At 38.8% G+C, this 19,907-nt stretch overlaps 1 protein-coding gene across 1 annotated transcript in view; it reads left to right on the top strand.

The window, feature by feature from the left end:
• The window catches only part of LAMB1 (laminin subunit beta 1), a 1,172,470-nt gene that overhangs the window by 527,900 nt on the left and 624,663 nt on the right, over positions 1 to 19,907 (top strand). Inside the window, exons 13-15 of the mRNA XM_044088561.1 lie at positions 13,834 to 13,969; positions 14,055 to 14,213; positions 16,029 to 16,156. Of these exons, the coding sequence (XP_043944496.1) occupies positions 13,834 to 13,969; positions 14,055 to 14,213; positions 16,029 to 16,156 (423 nt within the window). The remainder of the gene's footprint in view (positions 1 to 13,833; positions 13,970 to 14,054; positions 14,214 to 16,028; positions 16,157 to 19,907) is intronic.

Here is a 19,907-nt window from a genome sequence, read left to right as displayed (position 1 = left end):
CCAGTAACACAGGAAGCAGGTCATTAAAAGCTCATAGTTTTAATTCCCTTTGCTAACTGCTAGACTTTGTGAATGGTTAACAGGGCTTTAAATGATATATAGTATCCAAAACATTTGGGTTAATGTCAGCATCAGCTGCAGAGGGAAGTGGGTTTCAGTCTGATGAGCTCAGCTATTTGTCAAGGATTAGGGTATTTTCAGAGCCTATCTCATAACTGTTCATCTTCTCCTTCACACTGAATGTAATTAGCATTTTCCCACCTTGTATACTGATACAGCTTGTCAGTTGACCAAAAAAGATGTGTGTAATTTTCATCTGTTTGGAGCAGTATTGTCATAGAGAAGCAAGTGATCTACTAGACCTGGCATTTTCTGCATATTCCTCCTATGGTCATTTCAGATGCAGCCTCTGTCCCTGTCTGTATCCCTAAATTGTAATTTGTATGTACGTTTCACTTAAAACAAGCAATGATTTGCCATTTTCCCTACGCTTACTTCACTGGTAACAGGTGTATACATCTCGCCATTTTGTCTGAAGTTGGTACCTTCCCATGCAGATGTAATATGCCTTAAATGTAGAACTCAGTTTTGGAGAGTTTAAATTCATGACTGACTTCTCAAAGGATTTTAATGCTGTACTGTATTGTGATTAGAGCTCTGCAAATGTCCTAATGCCCTTTCCCTCCTAGTGGCTATTATTTTGACGTGTTGGACACCCCACATCAGCAAGCCATGTCTAAGTGAGATAGTTTCTTTAACCCTCTGCAGTTGTTTGGCAGTGGTCTGCATCAACCTTTTTGTACCATTTATTAAGCTGTTATGGTGCAAGATCTTGTAGTTGCCATATGTGGAAAAGAGGGTCCATAAATTTAGGATTGGTGTTTCTTTGGGGATGTGCTGAAAACAGGAGTCTTTTGTGCATCATAATGTCACCACATACAGCTTTCATGTCCAGTAGACTCTGTCCTCCCACATCTTGTAGCTGTCTTATTGCTGCCACTGTTTTGTGATTCCCCCTTGTTTTAAAATAAAATGCATTCAAAGCCAGTGAATCTTCTACAGATGGGAAGGTAGGACATCTTTATGTGGACAGAGTAACCTTGGCGGAAACTTAAGATGTTTATCCCTGCTTAAGGTCACCATTCATACAACATAAATGTGAGCAGAATCTATAGTTTCAAGGAGAGAGGTGTCCACATTGTTTTCATTTTATTGCACATAGCAGTCAGAAGTTTGTTTACTGGTACCATCCAAGGTGACCTCCAGATCTGCAATAAGTACTCAAGCTGGGATTTCTTCTTCTTTTTTTTTTTTTTTTTTGTTGTTGATATTTTGCATTGCATTTTTATTGCTCGATTAGACCTGTGATCTGGAGACCTTTCCAAAGCAGATATCATTCCCAGGAAGGTCATTAACAAATGTTCTTGTGGCTGACAGATTCTCTACAAGTAGACCTTTTGCCTTCAGACCTCTGGTCCTATCTACAGCTTAGTTGACAATGCTTTGCATGTCCCCATGTTTTGCAGTTTATTTGCTAAGATGCTGCTCAGGTATCAGGTGTGCAGATGTGCATATCTCACCTGTTGTAAAACCATTCCTTGAAAAATGGTAATCCTCTTGCTTAAACACTTAACTGTATAGCTTTCATAGAATCTCTTCTCTCAGGTTACCGTTCCCCCATTTCATCTTTGCTTTCTTTTACAGTTTGCTTTGTTACTGAGGACTCCTTTTGCTTTTGTCTTCTTACCAATTTTGTGTCACGTACTAATTGACAGTAATTGTTTTTGACTTATTGTGTTTGTGCCATATACAGTGTTTTGCCTTCAAGTTCTTACTTATTGTATAATTTGTTGTTGCAGTCTTGGTCAGTAGCTCACTTACTGAATGTTAAACTGTTGCAGTGTTCATCAGCAGCTGATTTATTGCATGCTTAATTTTTGCAATGTTTGTCAGCAGTTGACTTTATTCTGTGTTAAATTGTTGTAGTCTTTGTCAGCAGCTCACTAATTTTGTTGTTGTAGTGTTTGTCACCAGCTTATTTATTGTATGTTAAATGTTGCAATGTTCTTCAGCAACTGATTTATTGCATGATGTCTTGTTGATTAGTCTGTCACAGCTAACTTGTTAAATTGTTTTGGTGTTTGTCAGCAGAAGACTTATTTTATGTTCTGCTTTTGCAATATTTGTCAGCAGCTGATGTTTGTACTATTTGCATTGTACTCAATGAGGAATTAAACCCGCAGTTAGGACAGCTGTTTAATCTTAGCATCACCTCAGGATACGTACCCAAGGAGTGGCGCACTGAGACTGTGGTCCCACTTCAAAAGGGCGGTGCCTCCACCGACCCTGGAAATTACCGTCCCATTAGCTTGACAAGCCTTATCTGCAAAGCCATGGAGAGGATCATAATGGAACTCATAAATAAAGACATAGGGAACTTGCAGACTTTGGATCCAACCCAGTTTGGCTTTGTCAAAGGCAGATCATGCCTTTTAAACTTGGTTGACTTTTTCAAAACAGTCACCAAGGCCATTGATGAGGGAAAGGCAGTTCATACAGCCTACCTCGACCTGGCAAAGGCCTTCGACACAATACCCCACTCAGGTATCATCGAAAAACTCATCAGCTTGAATGTAAACCCATACATCTCAAGATGGGTTGCAAACTGGCTAAGTGACAGAACCCACAGGGTCAGAGTTGCTGGAGCCATGTCAGACTCAAAGCCTGTCACAAGTGGTGTCCCACAGGGCTCAGTCCTGGGTCCACTCTTGTTCGGCATCTACTTTTCTGAAGTACAAGCAAACACAGGAGGGTTATGGCTGACAGAGTTTGCAGATGACTGCAAACTGGGCGCCATAGTCGAAAACACTTCTGACACAGATATCCTTCAGAAGGGCCTCACAGAAACGGATAACTGGTGCCAGAGCCATGGCCTAAAGTTAAACGCCAAGAAATGCATAGTCATACCCTTCGGGAAAAACAAGGTTACCCCTAGCTACCATATAGGTGGCAATCCACTGAGCACAGAAGAAGTCATCAGGGACCTGGGGACCCAGGTTGACACTAGCCTTCGCTTGACACTCATGTTGCTAAAGTAGTCAGGAAAACCTTCTACATTGCCCACCTGATCATGAAGGGATTCACATCTAGATCAAGGAGGTCATCGTCCCCCTGTACTCATCACTCATTAGACCTATGATTGAGTACAATGCCCCATTCAGAATGTATCTGACCCGACACCTGCAGCAGCTGGAAAGGCCCCAAAAGTTCCTCACCAAGAGGATAAAGGGTCTCAAAAATATGTCTTATGCTGCCCGACTGAAAGAACTCCAGCTCTATTCAGTCTCATACCGCTTGCTCAGAGGTGACCTGTGCCTGACATATAAGGCCATGTCAAACCCAGATTTGATGAATATGCTTCACCTCAAAAAAATCTAGATCCCTCAGAACCACAAGGGCGGGAGACTTAAACCTTGACACGGTTATTAATAGGACGTGCTGGAGGGACAGATTCATCACCCAGAGACTCCCTATGCTGTGGAACAAAATCCCGGTAAATGTGAGGCAGAGCACCTCACTGGCCTTGTTCAAGAGGAATCTTGACCAATGGATGGGAGATCGCAGATATACCCCAGGGATTACTTCAGTGTCACTGCTTGACAGAGGCACAGCAAAATAATAGGCATAGTTTTATTCAAACTAAAGGGGTGGTGAAAGCCACATATCTATGGGCTAGGCTTATAAATGCCCTTGGGCAGATAGCCTAGTATGAACCTATGAACTTAGATTGTGATTGAAAAGGGGCCTTAACTGTGTAGCTCTGAAATACCTCTTCAAATCGGGTAATCCTAGTCTGCCCTGTTCTACTGGAAGAATCAGCTTATCCCACTTGACTCTTGATGTTTTCCCCTCCCTGATAAAGTCCTTCAGCTGTTTATTAATTGCTATCCACAAGTTCTCCTTTGGTTGAAAAAATATACCTGACCTGAGTATAAGACTAGTGGGACTAAAACATTTTAACTGCTTGTATATTACTGTCCCTATCCATATAACAAAGCTTCCATTTTCTCAGTTTTTGTATTATCTTTTGTTTAGTCTCTTCCCACATATCCTTAATTGCCACACCAGAATAATTTTGAATACATACTCCTAAATACTTTTTATCATATCCCCATAAATATGAATATTGCTGAACCAATTCATATGTGAGTACATAATTTACAGCTATTGTATTTGTTGTAGCTTCATTCATTTTGCATCCCGAAAAGATATGAAACTGTCTCAAAATGTTCCACAACACTGTAATGTATCTTTCTGGTTTTGTCAAGTATAAAATTATATCACCTGCAAATAAAGTCAGGTTTTCTTGACTACCATACCAATTATGTCCCTGAATGTCAGAGTCCCTTATTTTCTTTGCCAATGGTTCTAAATATAATGCAAATAAGAAAGAGAAAAGAGGACACCCCTGCCTAGTTCTTCTGCTCAATTATATGAGTGGATCCCAATCACCTTAATTTTTGCCTCTGATCCCTCATATATACTCCTAATCAACCTTATAATTTTGACAGGAAACGTAAATGCTTCCATTGCTCTGCTCATAAAGTCCCAGTTTACTCTGTCAAATGCTTTGTCTGCATCAAGACCCACAAGCAACAATGGTATTTTCTTACACTCCGCGTCCCTCTGGATCATTCATGTTCTGTTAATATTGTCAAATGTTTGTCTCCCCTCCACCAAACCACATTGATCCATATCTATCAATTTTGGCATTACTTTTGCCATTCATTTTGCCATTATAGACATGAACACTTTGTAGTCATGGTTTAGTATTGCAGTGGCCCTGTATGAAGCTGGAGCTGATAGATAGATCTTTGCCTTCTTTATTTTTTAAAGCTACCAGTGCTTTCTTCCAGGATGTTGATACATCTCCTCCTCTTTAAATACCATTAAACAAAATCTTCCAGATCTATATAATTTTTTCCCTCCTAGCTTCCGAATTTCAACAGGAATACCATGTATTCCTGGGGACTTTCCTGTAGATTGGTTATACATCACAATTTTTATATCATCTCTTGTTGTCCTAACCTTTAGTAATTGAGCCTCATCTGTCTCTGACCTTGGCATATTTAATTCTTCCATAAACTTTTCCATTTGCATCTTTTCTTGATTTCCATATTTCTCTGCTTTATACAGACTTTCATAGAATTTCTGAAATATTTCTAATATTTCTACAGGATCTCTTGTTACCTTCCTTGTTATAGGCTCCCTATGTTTGGTGACAGCCCTTTCTACTTTCTGTTGCCTGAGTCATTGTGCTAAAAAAAGTTGTGTTCTAGTGTTATTATAATAAGTTGCTTAACAGCAATCTTTCTAAACTTGTGTATTTTATCTCAGTAATCCCTTATTTTCTGCTTAGCATTCTGCAATTGATTCTCATTTTGTCCTGTGGGATTACCTCTGTTCTGCAATAATTTAACATTTGTCAGTTCCTCTAAATAATTATTGTTACTTCTTAACCATAGCTCCCTTCTTTTATTTACACTCTTTTTTTATATGCAACCTTAATTTTAGCCCACCCCCTAGCTATATTTTCACAAGTAATTTCTATCCTTTTGAATAGCAACTGAATAATGTCCACTAACTATTCCTTAAATTCCTCTCTTTTGAACAGGTAGGTGGGAAAGCGCCAGTGTTTTGTTTTTATTTCATTACCGTGTGTGTTTTTTATTTATTATTGGTGCATAATCTGAAATAGTTATTGGGTGTGTATAAAGGCCTTCAATTAAATGTGTATGTTCCTATGAAATGTAAATTCTGTCTAGCCTCGCCTCGCCTGTTTTTTATATCTTGGGGAATAATATGTAAATTAACTCTGAACTCCTATTACTGAATTCACATCCTCTATGCCAAATATTTTCATAAATTTTCTCAGAAATCTTCCCTCCTTTGTTGTACTTTCCCTTCTGCCCCCCCCCAGACAAATCTTCACTGCTGCAAATCAAATTCTAGTCCCCACCTATAAGTAATATTCCTTGCTGAAAACTCATTATTTCTCCAAGAATTTTCTTAAGCTCCATTATAGCAATTTTAGGTGGAATATAAATATATGCCAGTGTAATCCTCCTCCCTTGCCAGTAGCCCCTTTGCTGTACAAATCTGACATTATTATCTTTTTTATCCTCCTTCATCACTATTGAAGTTCCTCTTGCAATTAATATAAGTACTTATCTTTTCCTATATCCCAGATATTCTGCTAAGTAATCATCCTGAAAACATTTCTTTATCAAATTCACATGTTCAGTTCTTTCCAAGAGTGTGTCTCCTGCAGCATAACTATTTGCACTCTACATTTTTTAAGTATAGTTCACTATTCTTTCTTTTTTGTATTTATCTGTGAGATCAATGACATTTAGACATTACAGAAACCATCATTGTATTAAAAACGTATTATTCCCACATTTTATGTATAACATCCTTTGTGTTATATGTATATACTGTTTGGCAGATTGAACTTTTATTTATTTGTTTCTTGTCATATTCATTTGAGCCTATGTCACATCTTACAAAACTTTTTGTTTTATTGAAAGCCCTCAAAAAAAACTACCCACCTAAAACCTGTTAATTTAATACTAACTCACAAAGCTGTGTACATCTTCAAATATTGAAGTTTTATACTCCTAATAGGAGCAAATGCCCCAAATCGACAGCCACATATAGACTTGAGTTAACCTAAAATAAAGGTTATCCATGCTAAGATGCATGGTGCAGACTGTGCTTCTACTAAGCGCTAACTGGTTTTGTCTTATCTTTATAGCTCTCCCAGCTGGGAAACCCCCTGAATGCTTGCAGAGAACATTATCTCCTAGCCAGTTTCTCTTTTCTTTTTCCCCCAGCCAGTCACTCTCTACCAGACTGTAACCAATTCCTCTTTATCAGACTGTATCCATGGAGACATGAGAACTAGACAGTCAATTTCCCTTTATCAGATTGTTTATATGGAGACATGAGGGCCAGATACAGAATTGCTAATAAGCATACATTCATTTTCTAGAAAAAAAGCTTCATAATATTCAATATTATTTTTAATTTACTTTGTTTCTCTTAAAACATGTTACTAAATCAATGTAAGATCCTTAATCCAGTCATTCCCCAAGGCATGACTGAGAAAAAGCACTTTATTTTTTTTGTCATGTTGTTTTAACCAGTTTTGTTTTTTACATTGCAGTACCTATATTTCTTAAAACAAACTAAACAAAAGGAAAGAAAGAAGGGAGAAAGAAATGTAAAAAAAAGAACAGCAGCACATATTTACAATCCCCATTACATTTAAAAATAACTGAGAAAACTTTACTTTATGGCATGCAAAGAAAACCATACCCCAGAAAAAATAGCATTATTAAGAAAAAAATGTTTTCTTTACTTACAGTTAACTTTATCCCCTCTCTTCCCCTCCCCAAAGCATTTTTTGAACATTAATGACATGAAGTAGGGCATATACTTTAGAGTCTCTCACAAGTCAACAAATTCTAAAAAAGTGCAGTCTTTCCAGATTTTCTTGTTCTGTCATATTTCACAAATATAATTATTGCATTGTAATCTCACATTATGTTACTGGTGTTGTTACTGTTCATCTCCATCTTTCAAATCCTGTCTCTGCTTCATTTCCAGCATATTCTCAATTCTTCTAGTCAACTCTCATGCTCCCTTCCTTCTCTCCAACATTTTCTGTTGCAACAGTAGGAAAGTTTTCACAGATATAGTATCTTTGCGGTCTTTATTACCAGGAGAACATGAAGCAGAATCTCCTTCTGCTTCATAGCTCACTTTTTGTTGGACAAACTTTTGTATTTCCTTCTTAGCGCGTACTTCATCGAAAATTATTTTGTCCCTCCAAGGAAGAATAATTGAAGATAGCTTGATACAGCAGTTTGAATCTCACACCTGCATCTCAGCATTCCCTGAATAATGGAGTTAATGTATTCCTCTTCTGCCTGGTATACATACAATTAGTAATCATTCTGCACAAATGCTCTGCTGTTTCCCACTTTTAATGGTTTATCCTTCTGCCACAGTTTTGTTAGAATCAACTCATTTTGCTGGTAAGGTTTCATTTTTACCATTAACGGTCTAGGTTTCCAGGTTTGGAATGTAGACACAATGTGCCCTTGCAACTAACAACTCCTGCTGTGGAATACCGGTCCAGTTGCATATTTGTACTTTCATAAAATTAATGAATTCAATTCCTTACAGCTTCTCTGGTATAGCTGAAATTCTCAGGTTTTTCCTACATACTCTGTCCTCTAATTCTATTATTTTTTGAAACATCACTTCCTGAGCAGCCTTTTCTTCATTCGAGCTCTGATTTTTTACAGCTTTATCACCTCATCTGAATATATGTTTAAACTTTTTCCATTTTTTCCAGCCTTTTGTTGTTTGTGTTGATATACTCCATCAGTGTTTTGTTTATTACCAGGTCTGTGTGTAGTTGTTTTATATCTTCCTGTAGGTTCCTGGAAGTTGTATTGCTTTTTGCTGAACAGTTGCAGAACTTTACTTTCCCCAGTCAGTGTTTCTTCCTCACATTTTGTAGCTATTTTTTTCCAGGTGCCCTGTATTTCTTTTTTCCTGGCATCCAGGCAGTACACGTATTAGCCAGTTACTGAAATTTACTCCTAAACACAAAAGTTTACTGGCCTTCTCTGTTGAGTTTCTGTTTTCACATTGGGAGAGCTAGAGTTAAGCTATTACTCAATATGCAGCCATCTTGGAAGTCCTACAAGGTAGTGTTAAGGAAATGAAAATTAATTAAATAATTAAACAGTCTTGATAGAGTTTTAAAATGTATTATAACACACGTGTGTGGAGACCCAGCAATTATAGGTGTGTCTCCCCGAACTAATAAACTCAGATAAATTTACAGACTTTCAAAACAGAATTAATACATTTATCAAACAGACCACTGTCATCAACCAATTAGAGTTAATATAATTTAATACTTTTATTTATTAAGACATTATTATGTTCCACTATATTAATTACATATAGTTAACGGCATCTACAGGAACCTAGTCATCATTTTCCTTAAAAATACAATTATGATTGCTACATTTATAACTTTCTCATGAGAAAAGAGAAAAAATACTGATTGAGAATAATATTGATACTTTGTCGGATACACAAATGGAATTTGCTAAGTAAGTTACTGTGAACAATGAAACAGATATATTCATATATTTGCTGAGCTTCTTACATTCCTGGGCATGCTCAGCTGTGTTGTTTACTGCTTAGAAGAATCTGCTGACATGGTTAAAGTTTGGTAATGAGAACTGACCACACACTCACTTCCTTTGTCTCTGGCATGCGCAGATCCTTTTACACTACATGTCTCAACTTTCTTGTTATCTATATTTTCTTTTCCTTCACAGTAGTTAACCTTATCCAAAAGTTATTTTCTGCCCTATAATATCACATAAATTTATTTTAGTACATGGAAATGCTTCACTACTCTTTTCTTTTTAATTTTTTTAATTCTGCTTAGCTTCTCGACAGAGAACCTGAAAATGCCACTATTTTTTTGGGTCTATATTCAAAACTTCGAACCTCACATGAGCGAACTCATATGAGCGAAGGTCACAACATCGACTATATAATAAAATAATTAAAAAAAACTTACCTTACCCACTCTAAGTAGGGGGCAAGCACCCCTGCACCCCCACACCCCCCTACTTAAATATACCAACTCCGAAAACGCACTTCAGTGCAGAAAGGGAAAATTTCCCATTCTGCATGTGAAAAGCCGTTGACTTTCACCTTCGACCTTTTCTGATGTTCGATCATATGATGTCGACCATCTATGATTCGAACATCGGAACGGTCACTCATCTAATATAGACCCTATTTTTTCCTGTTCAAGCATCGCTTTACTTCAGAAATTATTTTTTTCTTAGCCTTTATGACATAAATTGGACATAGCTCGTTTTGTATTTATTACTGTTTGTCTTCCATCAATGATGTATCTTGCTGATGGCAGCAAAGGGCTATTAGACATGCATTAACAGCTAAATTAAAACTATTTTGTAAATGGTTAGTTGATGGATAGGTGATGGAGAATTTTTTACTGGCGTGCTATATAGCAAACTGGTAATTGTTTTACTTTAATTTCTTAATTCTGCTTAGTTTCTCGACAGAGAACCTGAAGATGCCACTATTTTTTTGGGTCTATATTATATAGTCGAAGTTTCAAAACTTCGAACCTCACATGAGCGAACTGATATGAGCGAAGTTCGCAACATCGATTATATAATAAAATTACTTTTTGGCTAGTGAAATGCTGTTTTTGTCCACATAACTGTAGAAAATGAGCTTTCATTTGTCTTACTTGCTCTTTGAAGCAACAGCTGTCTGTCACATCTGCATGAGCAAAGCTGCTAGTCTTGCTGATAACTTTTAATGCTTAAACAAGAGTGTGGGTGGTGGGTTTGAAAACTATAACTTTGAATATGTAAACAATACCCTACTGTTTACCTGCTTAGTATAGCAGGAAATTTAAATGCACCTTGTGAAGCTTTTAGTAGCTCACAACACAAATGAAATTAAGTAATTGAAAATTAAACAATGTTAGTGTTTACAGAGACACAACAAAATTATTGTATGTAAAGCAGAGAAAACATTTGTAGTGAATGGAGCACTATGACTACACTCTGAAATCAAAGACAGGTTTGTTAAGCACCATTCTGAATTTAAGAAAGATGTGTAAAAAGCTTTTGTTAAAGAACCCTCACTACTTTTAAGCACAGTTGCATTAACAGTGGTCAGGGTTGCCACAGAATAGTGATGAGAACTGAAAATAAACGTTAAAAACTTCACTCTGCCTTTTTTTTCATCAAAATAGTGTTTTTTAACTTGTGTTACAAGTGTTTTACCTTCCCATCTCTGTTTTGTAGAGGCCATTCTCTGTGTGTGGCAGTGCTAAGTATATTACAGCTTTCAAAGCTGTTAGACAGTTAGCAGTCCTACATTTCTTTCTAACTTTTTTGGTACATGTGAACAGTTTAAGCTCCATGCACTATTAATAATTATGGTTAGGTCTTGCAAATCATAACTCTCTCTAGTTTGTGTCCTTGACATGAGTGTGAATAAATTCAACTGTTCAGCTTTGTTGTCAAGGTGAATTTCTTGACATCCACGTGTCCAAGACATAGCACAATGGTTACGATTAGAGAGACAATCATAATCCTCTATATTGTGTCCAGGCTGTGTCATGTTATGGAGACACATATTGCATTCTAAGATCAGAGAAAGAGAGACCGACTTTTTATGGCAGTCCCTGTGGTGGCCAGTTTCCATCCATCTGCATCCATCCACAATCCCTTTCTCCCATTCTACACATAGGGCTGTGGTGTCAGCAGCCAGTTTGTGTTTTAAAAAATTAAAATGTAGTAACTGAGTGATTCTGATGGTTTAGTTCCTCACAGAATATCTACATGTGATATATATAGCGAGCCACTGAAGCACAGAGGTATAAAGTAGTGAGTATTTTCCAGATAAACTTGAGTTTGCATAGAAGACCTGATGTGGGAAGAGCCATGCTCAGGAGGATGCTAGTGAGTAGCTGATACCAGTTTGAACATTCTAGGAGGGGAGAATGGTGATCCCATTGTCCCGTGCTCTTTCTGTGGAGGTGGAGGCTTGCATGTTATAATTGGTTATAGGATGTGGAGACATGAGCTTAGACAATCCAAAGCTAGATCTGGCAGCCCTCATAGGCAAGTGATGTGAGCAGACTGACTGACAGACAGACAGACACATTCACACACACAGATATACATGCAGAGGGGGAAGGCATAGGATGTCCCTGAAGTGATGTAGATACTGATGTTAGCCATTAGGGGAAGGGGTTAAGCCATGCAGATAGCACTTAGTGCTGGAATGCTGCCAAGGACATAGACCACTACAGTGATTATCTACATGATGGCCCCTCAAGTCTGTTCTTGACTGCATTGGTTAATACCCAGGATGGTATCTCTCTGCATTTCCCTGTCTTCTCCCCCTGTTATCCTTTCTTGCAACTATTCTCACTTGCCTCTTCTAATGTCTTCACACCTCTCTGTATAGTGATATTCTGCTATCCCTGTAGCAAAAGACATCCACTTTTCTGTGTGGCAAAAACAGGACCAAAGCCACAATGCCTTTACTTCCTACAACCCCATCTCTCTCCTCCCGTTTCCCCTTCCGCCGCACCCACTCTCCTGCCCATTTTATGACATCAATGCGTACATCATCATGAGGTGGAACACGTTACTTTGCTTTTTCTCCCTTTTGCTAACAAGTCCCAATTTTAAACACATCGTGTTAGCAATGCTTGTCAATTGAAAAGTTACTCTGTGGCTGCTTTTTTACAAACCTCGGCATTCTGTTTGTGCAGATAAACAGAATACCGGGGTTTGTATGGTGCTTTCCAGACTACTGGGCCAACATTCTGATGTCCGGGTAGTCTGGAAAAATACCAGAGAGGTGGAAAGGTTAGCTACATCTTACCCAGAAGACTCTGATAAGCATAATTCCATTTTTCCATCCATGTTTTGACTTTGTAAACTGCTTCTTGAACTAAATGTTGTAGTATATGTTTGCATCTGTAAATATGTATGTGTTTTATAGCATATCCTTGTTACCTGTAAATATGTTTGCTCGTATCTTATGTAATCATATTAACCCAGGCTGTGCCTGCAAATGGTGCACTGAAATCATTGCACTACCCTGGTAAACATTATAAATAAAATAAATGGAGGAAAATGAGGACCTGGGCTCATGGGGGAGGCACTGTGGTTGGCAGGCACACAGGGAAGTAGCACCTAGACAAAATGTATACATGCTTATACCAAAGTAGAGTTTTTCTTTAAGGTCAGTTTTTTTCTTGTTCTTAAACTCACGTTTATGGTGAACGGCTTATCTTTGAATGCAGTGAGGTATTTAACTGTGGATATTATTTTATTCACCAAAGGGGAATCCATAATGTTTTCTTGCCTTTCCTCTTGATCACAGAGCAACCCTTGCATGTTTTCCTTCTTTAAACTGCCTTGGCTATACATCTGTGCTGAGGTAGTGTCCTTGAATGGTGTAAGCCTATCCCAGTCAGTGTATAGTGACAGCATAGTACATTTTGTCAAACAGTGGTAGCTGTAATGTGCAGAATAGGGATAAGTTATCCTTAAAGTCCTCGTTTCATTTTCTAATTAGCTGTGATTTTGTCCTGCGCAGTATTTCCATTTTATTTCTGTTGGAGTGCATGTGCAATGGCATTTTGTTTTCTCCCAGCCACTCCTGTCCTTCTCTCAGTTCTGCTGAAAAACATTATTTTGCCGAAAAACATAGATGACACAAGTGTGTCTGTTGATGTCTTTCCTTAAGTTTCCTGTTATGTCTTTAATTCAGTTTATCAAGTCCTGTGTAAAAGAGAAATCCTTTTTGTTCAGATTAAACTATAGGTTTTTTAATTTTACAGTACAGAATAGAATTATGTAGAAAAAAGGAAGTCAGTGTTTGTGTTAAGCAGATCCCAGCTGGTCAGAAAGTATTGTTTGTTATCAGCTGGCAATACCTAGATGATGTACAAAAAAACTACTCCAAGGCTAAGTGCTCTTAGAACGAACCTTTGCTTTTTACATGCCAACCACTTAATTCACTTGTCCTTCCTTGTCTGCTTACTCAGGAAGTAATGCATTTTGGCTGATGTTTCATAACATATATCATACTATTTGTGTAGTTCCTAGAATATACTTTGTATCTTAAAAAACCCTGCAAGGCTGATATGTCTTTGTGTCTACTTTTCAGCTGTTCTGCGGAAACTGGGCAGTGCCAGTGCAGAGATCATATGGTTGGGCGTCAATGTAACCATGTTGCATCTGGTTTCTATTTTGTTTCCCTTGACCATTACACCTATGAAGCTGAAGAAGCCAAGTTTGGTCCTGTAAGTTATCTAAGGATACTACTTTCACAGAGGTGGGTGAAATCTGTTCTGTGCAGTTTCTAATTTCATTCATGTTCAATTTTAGGAGGTAACCATAGTTCCTCGACAATACACTCAAGATCGAATGCCAACCTGGACAGGAATTGGATTTGCAAGAGTTCCTGAGGGAGCATATCTGGAATTTTATATCAACAACATACCATACTCTATGGAATATGAAATATTAATCCGATATGAACCTCAGGTAGAGTCTTGTTTGTATATTCCTTTATCATAGTAGGTGCTTGAATATGTTCCATTATTTACTTTTTGTCTGAATGCACTTAAGTAGAATGTTGTAGCTGTCATCTCTTCATGCCATAGACTTGACATTTATCTACCATTGTTAGTAAATAGCAGTAATATGTCTAACATTTGAAGCTTTTTTTGGGAGAGGTATTTTTGCTGTTTCATAGCTGTCTATCAGCACTCCCAGTGCCTATCCTCATCCACCAAGTCTGCAGAGCCCAGTTTTCTAGCCCAGACATTCTCAGACCTTTTCTGGGGCCAATAAGGAGATCAAGACTTCATGGGTCAGTGTCATAGTACTGCTGCTGTTGAGGGAGTGTATTTTTACCTTATGATCTAAACCCTCCCTTATGTTTGCCTGTGTCATACAAGGAGTTGGCATGTAGGGGGCTTTGCAATGTATTTTCCACTCCACTGGATGCAACTCAGCCATAAACCTACTTGCTCCCACGTAAACTGCATACTCCCTTTCATCCCTGGCCTCCACTAGAATTCAACTGTGGTAGTGTCCCCAAGAGTACGGCCAACCCTTGTCCCTCCCATGGGATGGGCAAGCTAATGTAGGTCATTCAGTTTCATCCCTGTGCCCTGTCCTTCCTTTGCCCAGGTCACTAAGTGCACTTGGGTTATCTGGGTCACTGTCAGAACTTTGTCCCGCTGCACCATGGAGCTGGGACCTAACTTTGCACTTTTAATATTTTCAGCACTGGTAACCAATAATTAAAGGTAGGGACATTGCATACATCATGAAGGAGGTGCTACATTCATGAGGCTGTGTCTACCAGAAGTTCTGTTTCTCAACTTTCCCTGCTTTTGCCTCATATTTTTGCCCTGCCCTTCCTAAAATTTTGATTTTATGGTAAATCACTGAAGATTATGTTCTTAGCTAATTAGAGTAATATTTAAAAATTGGCCTTAATTTTGAACCTGTATCCCTCATTATTTTTGGCTTTATCCCTGATGCTTAGCAAAGAAGTTGAGAGTTATGGTAGAGATATTAAACTGTTCTGTTTTGTCTGCATTGGTGATAGTTCATGTGGATGTTAAGTGGAGTAATTTCTAGAGCTACAGGTATATGTGACATGTGATATGCACCTTCCTCTATAGTTTGATCAGCAGTAGACAGCAAGAAACTTTTCTTTGACGTGAGCTGACCCTTTTTTAAGTGGTATGTCATGGAGATGCAATTTAGGTCAGTCACAACGTTAACAGCCAAATTTGGCACTTTGTTTCCTGAGTGCCCTGGATGAATTTCCATGGTTCGTATGCCACCTCTGGTTTTGCCTGAAAGAGCATTACTTGGTTCCACTTCTATAGTAAAATGAAATAGTACAGTATTACTAACATGTTACATACATATAATAGTGTGCATCTTGTGTCCAACCTGTGTGTGTGTGTGTGTGTGTGTGTGTGTGTGTGTGTGTGTGTGTGTGTGTGTGTGTGTGTGTGTGTGTGTGTGTGAGTGTGTGTCTGCATGTACGTGCATGTATATGTGCATACATGCATGCATGTGTGTGTGTGTGTATTGGCGAGCTGACTATTTACTTCTTTGTTACTACTGATGCATTACTTGGCCACAGTGCTGCTTTCCACTCTTGAGTTCTTACTTTTATTGGAGTTAAAACTATGCTGTTGACCAGAAACAAAATGCCAGAATCAAACATAGCTATTGACTACTTTACAGCAAATGTACAGGATGTATCATATTTTATTGTCTTTCCAGATGGCGTTAATGCCATAATCATTTCTTTATATCTGATTTGTTTCACAGCTACCAGACCAGTGGGAGGAGGTTGTTGTGACCATAGTGCGGCCTGATGAGATTTCTGCCAGCAGTCAGTGCGCAAATACTGTCCCAGATGATGATAATCAGATGGTGTCTCTATCTCCTGGCTCTAGGTATTTTTTTTGATTGATCAATGCCATTACAGTGATTGACAAATCTGTGATGGATGTATAAATGTTAACTTTTCCATACTGTAGGTTACTGAAACATTGCTATCTTCTGCACTGAAGTACCAGGTGAAACATTTCCAAATCTATTCATGCTTGTTAATCTTTTTGGGTCAGGTCCTTGCTGCTCTCAGGGGTGATAAAACATAAGGAACAGATGGATTGTCTTGCAGAGTCCTCAGAAATCTGGTCAGTATGTTGTGAGACTTCCGCATAGAGTTATTCAACATGCCACTGGCTAGTGCGGAACTGCCAGAGGACTGGTGTACAGCAGTTATAATATCCTGGTATGGAGGGGAAATAGAAAAAAATCCAAAGAACTGCAGGCCTCTTAACTGCAGTAACAGGGAAAGTGGAGGAGAAAATCCTGAGGAGAAAGCTGGAAGCATTTCTAACAATGTCCAGGATGGGAACCATACAGCTTCATGACCATAAAGTGCTGTCAGTCAAACCTGATTCAGTTTTAGGATGGGGTTACAACAGAACTTGACAGGGGAGCACCGATAAACATAGTTTGGCTGGACTTCAGCAAGGCCTTTGACTCTGTCCACATGGGAGGCTGATGGGAAAGCTGGAGAGATTGGGGTAGGACCAAGACTGAAGATCTAGATGGTGGCATGGTTGAATGATAGGGCACAAAGAGTTGTGGTGAGAGGAGCAATGTCAGGAATTAGGGAAGTGACTGTTGGAGTACTGCAGGGATCTCTCCTGGGTCCAGTGCTCTTCTTTGTCTGGGCAGTAACTGAGGGAAAAGAGAATAATATCCACCTTTTTGCTGATTATATAAATGTAGATGCAGCAGTGAAGGATGGGAAAGAGTGTAGCAAAAGATTTGGAAAGGGTGAACAAATGGGCAGAATGATGACAGTGGAAGTTCAGTACAAACACATTCAAAGTACTGCAGCAACCGTGATGTGAATTATCAGCTGAGAGAAGTGGATATGATGTCAACAGTGCAAGAAAAGAGCTTGCAGTGGTGCTCAGCTCTGGATTGGAGCACTGGGAGCAAAGTGGAAAGGCTGCGGCTAAAGCAAACAGAATGCTGAGATATATCCCTAAGGATTAGATTCCAGAAGCAAAAAGATAATGCTTTCACTCTACAGAGCCTTGGTCAGACCATGCCCTCAAGTAGTTGGTTTAGATGTTCATTGTATTGTTCAGTGTTGTAGTAGTGAGAATAATTAGAACTTCTGCTATGAAGGGTCTGATGACTAGCCTGACTTCCAGAACTGAGTGTTCTTCCTCTTGTAGGCCTGGTAGATGTCATCCCATTTGGAAGTCAATATGTTTGTGGTATAAGAAAGATGCCATATTTTCTTTCCTTGACATATTAAGTGAGAATATCAATGTAAGTTGCTAAAGCATTTTTAGTCTCATCAGTTTGGCCTGGTGTCCAGATTGCAGGTAAATACCTTGTTGGGGAAAAATTTTAGGGCCAGATTCAATAAAGCCTGCACTAAGTGTACACTAAGTGTACACTGTTCTATGGAACAGACAACACAGACATAACACACACCTTCTTCCTCCTAATGTTATTCTTCCTACTAATATTCTTCCAGCTTTAAATATTGACAGGGATCCATAAAGGTTACCACAAAGTGTAGACTACATGTACACTTAGTGTAATCTTTATGAGTGACTAGAAAGCACAAAAATGTGATAAGAATGTTATTGAATAAATGTCATGTACACTTAATATAGGCTTTATTGAATCTGGCCCCAAGATTTTTTTTATATTCTTGCCTGTTTTAAAACCTATGTGTGTCAGAGTATAAAATCAGTACTTGTATTAAGTGTAAGGAATCAAACACCCTACAAAGACTTCCATAATTATTGCATGTTTTAAACCTAAGTGTGTCAGAGTATAAAATCAGTACTTGTATTAAGTGTAAGGAAGCAAACATCCTACAAAGACTTCCATAATTATTGCATGTTTTGTTTGTTGATTTTAGCACAGAGTTGCAGAAGACTCTTAAATGAAGAGCCAAATCTCTAAAGACTACTTGAACCAGATGAGGCTGTACACCTTGTTCAGCACTGCCATGGTGTTGGACTAGTTGTTTGTAGCCCTCCCTGCTCAAAAAATGAAAAGAGAAGTGCTCTCAACAGAAAGAATCATGAGAGGCTGACAACATATCTACAGAGTCTGAAGGCTACCCTAAGCTCAAGTGCATCAGGTCCACAGACATGCTTTTACAGCCTCTGACTCTGATGTCTACTTGCATCAAAACATTTGGCAATGACCTTCAGGTCGCCACCACACACACACATGACGGCATGTTCTCCTGACCCAAAATACTTCAGCTGTTGGTTGGTTTGTCCAGATACCTCTTTGTGGACCTCTGGTTCAGGTGCTTGTTTTTTGACAATCAAGGGTAAGAGAATTAATCCCCTGGTTCTTGTACATGAGGATGTCTGTGGGTGTAAGATAGAAGCCATTTCATCCAACCACAGCTGGAGATCCCCATGTGGAACTGGCTCAAGACATTGTATTATTCTGTAAGAACTTGCAGTATCCTGCATATTAAGCATCAGTGTTAAGAGTCCATACTTGAAAAAAGAGAAGTATCCCCCATCCTGAAGAATTTGTTTCCTCTAACTCAGAGGCAAACAAAGTGGTCTATATAGACCAGTTGTCTTCCCTTACCAGTTATGAGTTGGACACTGGGGACATCTTGTCCTCTACTTTCCCAGTAGAGAATTTCTCATTTGATGATCTCCTCAGTAGCATGAAGAATTGCTTTTAACAGAAGTCTAAGGATTTTTCAGCTGTCCAGAAAACATACTAGGGATTTCTGGGCTTTCCAGAGCCAAAACCCTTAGGTATTCCACGAATGACTGAAGAGTTTTAATATGTATTTACAAGTGCATCTCAGAAGCCAGACTTCCAGCATCCTACTCCTAGGAAACCAGACTGTTTTTGCAGGGCTGTAGACCCAGTAGACCAACAAAACTTCAGACAGCTGAGAAATGAAACTAAAAAAGCAATACTGTCTGACAAAAGAAACTACTACCTACAATTCCAGCAGACTCACCATAATAAACCACAAAAGTTCTGGGCGAGTATTAATAAATTATTACACCCAGGTCAATCCATCACACCAAACCCACAAGGCGCAGACCAGGAGAATCCCAAGCAGACTGCTAATGCCTTTAATACCTTTTTCACTGAGGCCATTCAAACTCTTGCCAGTCAGTTATCTACTCCGAACTTAACTATATCCAACTCTAACTCTAACCCATCCCCTCCATTTCTCTTCCAACCAGTCCCAACAACATATATTCTTACCCTTATCCAAAAACTGAAACCGTGCACTCCATCAAACCAACTACCTGCTGAATATCTACAAAAGCCAGCCAAATCCATCGCCTATCCTATTTCCATTCTCATCAATAGAACCATCAGTGAAGGACACAACCCTAAAATCTGGAAAGTATCCCATATTATCCCCCTTCACAAGGGTGGGCACTCTACTGAACTCTCCAGTTACTGTCCCATAGCCCTATTTTCTCCCTTAGCAAAGATCATGGAAAAATGCATCCACAGACAATTGCTAGACCATCTAATCCAAAATAACTTACTTTCAAACTCTCAACATGGTTTCAGACCTTCCCACAGCACTACTACTGCCCTCCTTTCCTTTACTGACTGTATTAACAAACACCGTAACCTCAATATGCTTTCCTCTGCACTGTT

This window comes from Protopterus annectens, chromosome 11.part0 (genome assembly GCF_019279795.1).
Source record: "Protopterus annectens isolate FY-2018-M chromosome 11.part0, PAN1.0, whole genome shotgun sequence".
In the NCBI taxonomy this organism is placed as follows: domain Eukaryota; kingdom Metazoa; phylum Chordata; order Ceratodontiformes; family Protopteridae; genus Protopterus; species Protopterus annectens.
The sequence above is the reverse complement of the archived record's forward strand: the minus strand, read 5'-3'. Positions and strand labels throughout refer to the sequence as shown.